The sequence below is a fragment of the Staurois parvus genome, unplaced genomic scaffold (genome assembly GCF_062004578.1).
Source record: "Staurois parvus isolate SC_StPar_1 unplaced genomic scaffold, SC_StPar_1.0 ptg001331l, whole genome shotgun sequence".
Lineage (NCBI taxonomy): Eukaryota > Metazoa > Chordata > Amphibia > Anura > Ranidae > Staurois > Staurois parvus.
In genome coordinates, this window is record NW_028319127.1 from 159,300 (window position 1) to 170,000 (window position 10,701).

At 49.9% G+C, this 10,701-nt stretch overlaps 1 protein-coding gene across 2 annotated transcripts in view; it reads left to right on the forward strand.

The window, feature by feature from the left end:
• Positions 1-9,170, forward strand: part of ATP4A (ATPase H+/K+ transporting subunit alpha) — a 51,104-nt gene extending 41,934 nt beyond the window's left edge. The window contains exons 19-24 of one of the 2 annotated variants that reach the window (XM_089661390.1): positions 1,641-1,786; positions 2,810-2,943; positions 4,928-5,029; positions 7,275-7,366; positions 8,688-8,749; positions 8,871-9,170. In XM_089661390.1, the coding sequence (XP_089517516.1) occupies positions 1,641-1,786; positions 2,810-2,943; positions 4,928-5,029; positions 7,275-7,366; positions 8,688-8,716 (503 nt within the window). In that variant the 3' untranslated portion in view covers positions 8,717-8,749; positions 8,871-9,170. Of the gene's footprint in view, positions 1-1,640; positions 1,787-2,809; positions 2,944-4,927; positions 5,030-7,274; positions 7,367-8,687 lie in introns of both variants that reach the window. The other variant, XM_089661389.1, reaches the window with a different exon arrangement.
• The last annotated feature ends 1,531 nt before the right edge of the window (positions 9,171-10,701 follow it).

The window sequence follows — 10,701 nt, forward strand, 5'->3', positions numbered from 1 at the left end:
ATGGTGGGAACCCCTCATAATGGGCTCAGCGGGTGTACAGACCCAGGAACTTAGCACAGGGATGGTGGGAACCCTTCATAATGGACACAGCGGGTGTACAGACCCGGGAACTCAGCACAGGGATGATGGAAACCCCTCATAATGGGCACAGCGGGTGTACAGACCCGGGAACTCAGCACAGGGATGGTGGGAACCCCTCATAATGGGCACAGCGGGTGTACAGACCCGGGAACTTAGCACAGGGATGGTGGGAACCCCTCATAATGGACACAGCGGGTGTACAGACCCGGGAACTCAGCACAGGGATGGTGGAAACCCCTCATAATGGGCACAGCGGGTGTACAGACCCGGGAACTCAGCACAGGGATGGTGGGAACCCCTCATAATGGGCACAGCGGGTGTACAGACCCGGGAACTCAGCACAGGGATGGTGGGAACCCCTCATAAGGGCACAGCGGGTGTACAGATCCGGGAACTCAGCACAGGGATGGTGGGAACCCCTCATAATGGGCACAGCGGGTGTACAGACCCGGGAACTCAGCACAGGGATGGTGGGAACCCCTCATAATGGGCACAGCAGATGTACAGACCCGGGAACTCAGCACAGGGATAGTGGGAACCCCTCATAATGGGCTCAGCGGGTGTACAGACCCGGGAACTCAGCAAAGGGATAGTGGGAACCCCTCATAATGGGCACAGCGGGTGTACAGACCCGGGAAACTCAGCACAGGGATAGTGGGAACCCCTCATAATGGGCACAGCGGGTGTACAGACCCGGGAACTCAGCACAGGGATGGTGGGAACCCCTCATAATGGGCACAGCCGGTGTACAGACCCGGGAACTCAGCACAGGGATGGTGGGAACCCCTCATAATGGGCACAGCCGGTGTACAGACCCGGGAACTCAGCACAGGGATGGTGGGGACCCCTCATAATGGGCACAGCGGGTGTACAGAGATCCTCCCAGTGGAATCCCAAAGAGGCTGTCAGGGCTTTAACTCAATAGTGGGCAGCACAGTGGCTTAGTGGTTAGCACTTCCGCCTGGCAGTACTCGGGTCGTTCGTTCAAATCCCAACCACGGCACCACCTGCCTGGAGATTGCATGTTCTCCCTGTGCCTGCGTGGGTTTCCTCCGGGTATTCCGGTTTCCTCCTACACTCCAAAGACATGCTGGTAGGTGAATTGGCTCCTGTCTAATTTGTCCCTATTATGTGTATGTATGAATGTGAGTTAGGTACCTTAGATTGTACGCTCCTCGGGGGCGGGGACTGATGTGAATGTACAATATATATGTAAAGTGCTGCAGAAATTGACGGCGCTATATAAGTACCTGAAATAAAATGAATACATATACAGGGGGGGGGGGGGGGAAATAATTATTTGATCCCTGCAGATTCTGTAAGTTGGCCCACTAAACTGCAACTCAATCTATGACATCTGTTTCGTGTTTTTTTCTGGATTCTTTTTTTTTTTTTTTTTAAAGATACACCCGTGATAAAAATTCGACACCCTTCATTTCTTTGTAAATGGGCCAACTTACAAGATCTGCAGGGGATCCAATCATTCATCCCCCCCCCCGTAGGACAGGGAAACTCAACCACAGAATCATATCCTCTCTGTACCGGTTTCCTCTCGTCAGGCGTCATTCAGTCCTTCGCGGGGTTTGTGGACTATTTCACCGTCATGGCTCAGGAAGGTTGGTTCCCTGCGTACTGCCTGGGTCTGCGCGCCCAATGGGAGGATGAGCACCTACAGGACTTAGAGGACAGCTACGGCCAGCAATGGGTAAGGCACATATAAAGGATACTCATTATTGCATCTATAAATGTGTTATTTCTGAATGCAAGCATTAAAAATGAACTTAATCTGACGTACAGCACAGCTAAGACTGAAGCAGGGGGAGGGGAGCAGCACAAGAAGCTAATCAGTTCATGTGCTAACAAGGACGGTGATAATCGGAATAGCCGCTTGCTATGGGGGCACTCGTGCGTGCTTGTTCCTGAGCTGGCTGTGTGTGTCCATTGGCACACAGGGAGCAGCTCAGCCCTGCTCTCTCATGATTGGTTGGAGAGAGAGAGAAGGAGAGAGGGGAGAGAAGCTAGAAAGTGGAGAGAGGGGAGGGAGAGGGAGTGAGGGAGAATGAGAGAAAGAGGGGGAATGAGAGGGAGCATGAGAGAGAGAGAGAGACAATGAGAGATGGAGAGAGAGAGAGACAACGAGAGATGGAGAGAGAGGGGGGAATGAGAGAGGGACAGAGGGAGAGAGAGGGAGGGGAGAATGGGGGAGAGAGAGCGAGAGAGGGGGAGAGAGCGAATGAGAGAGAGCGGGAGAGAGAAAGAGAGGGGGGAGAGAGGCGGGAATGAGAGAGGGGGGAGGGGGAGAGAGAGGGGGTGAGAGAGAAGGGGGTGAGAGAGCGGGAGGGAGAGGGGGAGGGGTAGAGAGAGGGGGGTAATGAGAGAGAGGGGTGAGAGAGCAAATGAGAGAGAGCGAATGAGAGAGGGAGGGAGAGGGGGTAAGAGAGAGAGAGAGAGAAAATGAGAGAGAGGGGGGTGAGAGAGAGAGAGAGAGAGAGAGAGGGAGGGGAGAGAGAGACTGCTCTTGTGCACATCACTGGATCAGGATCGGGCTCAGGTAAGTATTTAGGGTTGGCTGGGGGAGGGGGAAACTGCAGCAGAGAACAAAACAAGTCTCCTGCTTTGCCAGGCAGTACTGTGCTTTGTGGCAGAGCTGTGTAAATCTCAGGACTGGACGGACAGAAATAAAAATCCTTTGGCAGATATAACCTCTCATATCCCTTTTGCCTGTCAGACTTTTGGCCAGCGACTCTACCAACAGTACAACTGCTACACCGTCTTCTTCATCAGTATTGAAGTGTGTCAGATCGCTGATGTGCTCATCAGGAAAACGAGACGTCTGTCCGTCATCCAGCAAGGATTTTTCAGGTACAAATCGCTGTCCTCTGTATTAGCCCCAATGGCAGCCGAAGCGCTTTTACTTAAAGTGGTTGTAAAGGCAAAACATTTTTCACCTTCATCATTAACCAGTTCAGCTCTTCCGTACGTCCAAAGAGTCAACCACAAGCTGATGGCTGCGTGATGAGACCACCCCAACAAGGTCACAGGAAATTTAAAAACATTTTTTTTTTCAAATATATTAAAAGCTGAAACAGAAAATGGCTGGCGTTGGGCTTTAAAATTTCAAATGGGATCGCCCCTCCCCAGCCCGCAAGGGGAATTGAGGGAAAAATGAAAGAGGTAATATACAAAAAATGTAAAAAGCATCCATTCGTTATTTATGCATCTAAAATGCGTCAGTGGACAGATCCCCCGCTGAGAAAGTGGACTCCTGGTGGATTCCACTCCATGTGCGTAGAGAGCTTCATGGAATGGGTTTCCATGGCCGAGCAGCTGCATCCAAGCCTTCCATCACCAAGTGCAATGCAAAGCGTCAGATGCCGTGGTGTAAAGCATGTCGCCACTGGACTCAGTGGAGACGTGTTCTCTGGAGTAACCAATCACCCTTCTCTGTCTGGCAATCAGATGGACATTTCTGGGTTTGGCAGTTGCCAAGAGAACGGTACTTGCCTGACTCCATTGTGCTAAGTGAAAATTTGGTAGAGGGGGGATTATGGTGTGAGGTTGTTTTTCAGGGGTTGGGCTTGGCCCCCTAGTTCCAGTGAAGGTGCCATTTTGTACAATTTCATGCTCCCAACTTTGTGGGAAGAGTTTGGGGATGGCCCCTTCCTGTTCCAACATGACTGCCCCCCCCAGTGCACAAAGCAAGGTCCATAAAGACATGGAGGAGCCAGTTTGGGGTGGAGGAACTTGACTGTCCTGCACAGAGTCCTGACCTCAACCCCATAGAACACCTTTGGGATGAATTAGAGCGGAGACTGTGAGCCAGGCCTCCTCCCCCGACATCAGTGCCTGACCTGACAAATGTGCTTCTGGAAGAATGGTCCAACCTTCCCATAGACACCCTCCTAAACCTTGTGGACGGCCTTCCCAGAAGAGTTGAAGCTGTTATAGCTGCAAAGGGCGGGGCCAACTCAATATTGAACCCTATGGACTAAGACTGGGGGGCCATTAAAGGTCATGTGCAGGGAAAGGGCGGGGCCAACTCAATATTGAACCCTACGGACGAAGACTGGGGGGGCCATTAAAGGTCATGTGCAGGGAAAGGGCGGGGCCAACTCAATATTGAACCCTACGGACGAAGACTGGGGGGGCCATTAAAGGTCATGTGTGTGGAAAGGGCGGGGCCAACTCAATATTGAACCCTATGGACTAAGACTGGGGGGCCATTAAAGATCATGTGTGTGGAAAGGGCGGGGCCAACTCAATATTGAACCCTACGGACTAAGACTGGGAGGCCATTAAAGGTCAAGTGTGTGGAAAGGGCGGGGCAGACTCAATATTGAACCCTACGGACTAAGACTGGGAGGCCATTAAAGGTCAAGTGTGTGGAAAGGCCGGCGGCCCAATACTTGGGGCAATATAGTGTATCTAGTAGCACTTCTATTTTTGTGGTGAACGGGCTAAGTGTCCAGCACTCGGTTGAGGCCCGGAACAGCTAAAGTCTGGTCTGAACTTGTGTGGAAAGGGCGGGGCCAACTCAATATTGAACCCTACGGACTAAGACTGGGAGGCCATTACAGTTCATGTGCGTGGAAAGGCCGGCCAACCAATACTTTTGACAATATAGTGTATAATAATAATGTAAAACAATAGCAGTCTACGTGGGCAAGTCATGGCCCTCATTATTTTGGACAACAGAGCTCTGTGCTCAGCTTTTATCATCTTGGGGGTTACTTTTGGTGTCAGATACGAACAAATCCAACCCCCCTTATGTCGGTCTGCTCCAGGACGGGATTGTTTTATGTTGCTGTGGAGTTACAGCTAATTATTTCTCCATATTCTCTCCTAGGAACAAAGTTCTGGTGATCGCCATCGTCTTCCAGCTGATTCTGGGTAACTTCCTCTGCTACTGCCCTGGAATGCCCAACATTTTCAACTTTATGCCCATCCGGTAAGGGAATGCTTTGCTTTTGGGGCAAAACTATAGACACAGAGCCAGTGTGGCAGATTTTCTACAACCAGTAATTCATTCAACAGAATTTCGGGGCTGCTGGTCAACCTAAGAAAGATTAATCCAAAAAAAAAAAAGACAGGAATTCATTGAAGTAAAGGGTTGCTTAGGGACTGTGTGCAAAAAACAAGAATGTATTAATATATATACACACACAGCTCAAAAAATGAAAGGAAGACTTGTAATCCGAGTCGCATCAAGTCAATGAAACTCCTGGAATATTGATCTGGTCAGGTAAGTCACAGAGGGGGTTGTTCATCAGTTTCAGCTGCTTTGGTGTTAATGAAATTAACAACAGGTGCACTAGCTGGGCAACAGTGACACGACCCCCAAAACAGGAATGGTTTTACAGGTGGAGGTCGCTGACATTTTTTCCCTACTCATCTTTTCTGACTGTTTTTTACTAGTTTTGCATTTGGCTCGGGTCAGTGTCACTACTGGTAGCATGAGGCCATACTTGGACCCTACAGAGGTGCACAGGCAGTCCAACTCCTCCAGGATGGCACATCAATACGTGTCATTGGCAGAAGGTTTGCTGTGTCTCCCAGCACAGTCTCAAGAGCATGGAGGAGATTCCAGGAGACGAGAGCGTGGAGGAGATTCCAGGAGACGAGAGCGTGGAGGAGATTCCAGGAGACGAGAGCGTGGAGGAGATTCCAGGAGACGAGAGCGTGGAGGAGATTCCAGGAGACGAGAGCGTGGAGGAGATTCCAGGAGACCGAGAGCGTGGAGGAGATTCCAGGAGACGAGAGCGTGGAGGAGATTCCAGGAGACGAGAGCATGGAGGAGATTCCAGGAGACAAGAGCATGGAGGAGATTCCAGGAGACAAGAGCATGGAGGAGATTCCAGGAGGACAGGCAGTTCCTCTAGGAGAGCTGGACAGGGCCGTAGAAGGTCCTTAACCCATCAGCAGGACCGGTATCTGCTCCTTTGTACAAGGAGGAACAGGATGAGCCCTGCCAGAGCCCTACAAAATGACCGCCAGCAGGCCACTGGTGTGAATGTCTCTGACCAAACAATCAGAAACAGACTTCATGAGGGTGGCCTGAGGGCCCGACGTCCTCTAGTGGGCCCCTGTGCTCGCTGCCCGGCACCATAGAGCTGGATTGGCATTTGCCATTGAACTCCAGAATTGGCAGGTCCACCACTGGCGCCTGTGCTCTTCACAGATGAGAGCAGGTTCCCCCTGAGCACATGTGACAGACGTGAAAGGGTCTGGAGAAGCCATGGAGAACGTTCTGCTGCCTGTAACATGGTTCAGCATGACCGTTGTGGTGATGGGTCAGTGATGGTCTGGGGAGGCATCTCCATGGAGGGACACACAGACCTCTACAGGCTAGACAATGGCACCCTGACTGCCATTAGGTATGGGGATGAAATCCTTGGACCCATTGTCAGACCCCACGCTGGTGCAGTGGGTCCTGGGTTCCTCCTGGTGCAGGGGGTCCTGGGTTCCTCCTGATGTAGTGGGTCCAGGGTTCCTCCTGGTGCAGTGGGTCCTGGGTTCCTCCTGGTGCAGACAATGCCCGGCCTCATGTGGGGAGAGTATGCAGGCATCTCCTGGAGGATGAAGGAATTGATACCATTGAATGGCCCCCACGCTCTCCTGACCTAAATCTAATAGAACCCCTCTGGGATGTCATGTTTCGGTCCATCCGACGCTGCCAGGTTGCACCCTCAGACTGTCCAGAAACTCAGTGATGTCCTGGTCCAGATCTGGGAGGAAATCCCCCAGGGCACCATCTGTGGTCTCATTAGGAGCCTCCCCCGACGTTGTCAGGCATGCATACAAGCACGTGGGGGCCACACAGACTACTAAGGACCATTCTGAGTTGCTGCAATGACATTTCACCAAAACGGACTCGCCTGCTGCATCATTTCTTCACTTTGATTTTCAGGATGTCTTTGAATTCAGTCCTCTGTAGGTCGATCATTTTCATTTCCATCCAACGATGGGGCGTCCTTACGTTCCTCACCCATCCCCCGTCCATGTCAGTATAGAGATCCAGCAGGAGATTTGTCCCCATTGAGATCTGATGGGTGTTCAGAGTCTTCCGTTCATTTTTTTGGTGTGTGTTTTTCGGATTCACACAGTCCCTAAGTGACCCTTTACTTCATTGACTTCCTGCCATATAGAAGCAGATTCAATCGAATTCTATAACTTGACGTCTATGTATCTTTTAGGTGGCAGTGGTGGTTTGTTCCTCTTCCATTTGGAGTCTTGATTTTTGTCTATGATGAAATCCGTAAACTTGGAGTCCGCAGACATCCCGGAAGTGAGTACAGCATTACAGACTGAAAGTCATTCTAAAGGCTGAAGGTTTTTGGGTTTTTTTTTTCAACCCTAGGACTCATTCACACATGCTTCGACTTCAACACACGTTAAAGCGCCTACTGCTTCAACATGCTTTCTTGATGTGTTTTTAATGCTTCAGTAATGCTTTTTGGAAGCTTGGCAGATGCTGTGTGTGTTGATTTTCTATTTGTTTTAAAGGGGCCTAGTAATACCCCCATTCAGCAGATCCCCAGCTCATTAGTACCCCTGTTCAGCAGATCCCCCGCTCAGTAGTAAACCCCAGCTCTGCTGATCCCCCCGCTCAGTAGTAACTCTCATCTCTGTTGATCCCCACTCAGTAGTAACACCCAGCCCTGTTTAGCAGTTACCCCCCAGCTCTGCTAATCCCCCGCTCAGTAGTAACCCGCAGCTCTGCTGATCTCCTGCTCAGTAGTAACCCCCCAGCTCTGCTGATCCCCCGCTCAGTATAGCCCCAGCTCTGCTGATCCCCCGCTCAATAGTAACCCCCAAGCTCTGCTGATCCCCCGCTCAGTAATAGCCCCCAGCTCTGCTGATCCCCCGCTCAGTAATAGCCCCCAGCTCTGCTGATCCCCCGCTCAGTAACCCCAGCTCTGCTGATCCCCCGCTCAGTAGTAACCATCAGCTCAGCTGATCTCCCGCTCAGTAGTAACCCCCAGACCTGCTGATCTCCCTCTCAGTAGTAACCCCCAGACCTGCTGATCCCCCGCTCAGTAACCCACATCTCTGCTGATCCCCCGCTCAGTAATAGCCCCCAACTCTGCTGAAAACCGCTCAGTCGTAAACCCCGGCTCTGCTGATCCCCCGCTCAGTAACCCCCAGCTCTACTGATCCCCCGCTCAGTAGTAACCATCAGCTCTGCTGATCCCCCGCTCAGTAGTAACCCCCAGCCCTGCTGATCCCCCCGCTCAGTAGTAACCATCAGCTCTGCTGATCTCCCGCTCAGTAGTAACCCCCAGCCCTGCTGATCCCCTGCTCAGTAACCCACATCTCTGCTGATACCCCACTCAGTAGTAACCCCCAGCTCTGCTGATCCCCCACTTAGTAGGTCTAAAAACCTAACAGGCAAATGTAGCAACACAGTGCGTTTTACAAGCATCCTAAATGTTTACCTATTCCTCTGAATTCTACTACTGCCAAACCAGACAGTAACACGACAGCAATTTTCTCCGGAGCCCAGAAAAGCACAAACCTGCCAGTCCACAGTCAGGTTACACTTGTGAATATTTCAGATCCCCCAGACACTAAAAATATCATTCTGACGTTCTCTTTTTCTCCCCCAGGCTGGTGGGACAAGGAGCTGTACTATTAGACATTTCCAGGCCGCATCCTACACCCTCTGCAGGTAAAGACACAGGAAGCCGGGCCCGTCTCGCGTGGAGCCTGCTCTGGATTTTCACTGTTGATTTTATGTCTGACTATAGAACAAAAAAAAATTAAAAATCAGTAAAATTTCCTGTATATAGTGAGAGATGTGAGAAGATGATTTCAGAAGCGGCACGGCCTGTGTGCTTTCCTACCTGAGCTGCAGTCCCCATCCGTCTACTACGAGGTGCCCAGCGCTGGCACCGTTCTGAGTGGGAGGCAATCGGTCACCCATCGTACATGGTAACCCCTCCTCTTTTCCGCTGACCCCGCCTATCGCGCAGCCCCTCCCCAGGAAAAGGATGGGAGGAAAGAGAAGTTATATTTCATGTGACATTATTGTGCTGTAAAATGAATGTTACAAGGTATTCAAATAAATTATTACTCCAAAAATCCAAAAATGGTCTGTCTCTTGTTAAATGGAATTTTTAAAAACTACCATCAGTCCTCACTCAAAAATATTTTTTTTGGGGGGGGGGGGGTGATTTTATGTGCTTGGGTGCAACTTTAATATTTAACATTTTTGTTTTCATCACACACAGGACAAAGTCCGCCATGTGATGTAGTTTTTTGGATACAATTTACCCTTTGCTTCCAGTTCGGTAACAGGAAGGGGAGATCAGCGAATGTACGTTCACTGATCTTTCTTTCCTCGACGCTGCAGCACCCACTTCTACAGGTGAGCGGCCAATTATCTTTTTATTAATAAAGACCTTAATGATTACCTACTGCACTTAGATGGCGCCCTCTGTTCCTCTTTTTGATTAAGCTGCCAATGGGTGTGGGGAGCACATGGTGGGTGTGTGTGTGTGGTGTAGGTGTGTCCTGGCAGAGTGTGTGTGAGTGTGTGTGTATATATATATATATATATATATATATATATATATATATCTATATCTATATATATATACACATACACACACACGCACATATATATATACACACACACACACATATATATACATACACACACACATATACGCATATATACATACATACATACATACACACACACATACACCCCCCCTCCCCCCTCACCTCCCGGAGCCGTCATAGCACAAGGCTTAATTTGTCATTATAGTGAAGTGTCTCGGCTGCCACATCTACAGGCTCAGAGCCATATGCAGGCCATAGACGGGTAAAAAATTGCCCGATTTTCGAAAACAGAGAAAAAAAAAAAAAAAAAAAATCGGTCGTCAGTTGGCCGATGTTACCACCGACGGTAAAAAAACAAAACCAAAAAAAAAAAACGCCCGACTAAATCAAAGTTCACCCCATAACTTCTTTCCCTTGCAGGTCACGGCTCATGCGCGGATTTTTTAATCGGCAAAACGATCGGCCGATTTGCCCATCATGGCCGGGAAAATTGGCCGATCGTCAAAAATCGGCTGCGAATTTTCCAACATGACCGATAAAAAAAATTGTGCAAAAAACCCAAAAAATGGGTGACCAATTCACCCAATAACAGTGCGAAAAATCGGCTGATTTTTGACCAGTCTATGGCCGGCAATAGCGTGAATCAGAAGATCCCTGCCGCTACAATTCACACCGGCTTAAATTGGCGCTGTGGGTGTGGCCTCATCCTTCCAAGCTTTATACTAGTTTCGGTACAGTGTGGATGGAGTCGGTCAGGGGTACAATATACAAATACTAGGTTCCCTTTGTATCACCTTTGCAGCTAGGTAGACATTTAAAAGACGATTTCTTCATCCCCTTGAGTTTCCTAATCGATTTTCTTTAATTCTCCTATACCTGATCAGAAGTTTTGAGGTGAAAACGGGTTCCTTAAACCATTACTGACCCTCCCAGGGGCAGACTGACAACTCATGGGGCCCCCGGGCAATAGGGGATCATGGGGCCCCTGTCTCCTTGCCCAAACTCAAAAAAGCCTATGAAAAAGGTACCAGGGGCATCTCATGGGGCCCTCTACTG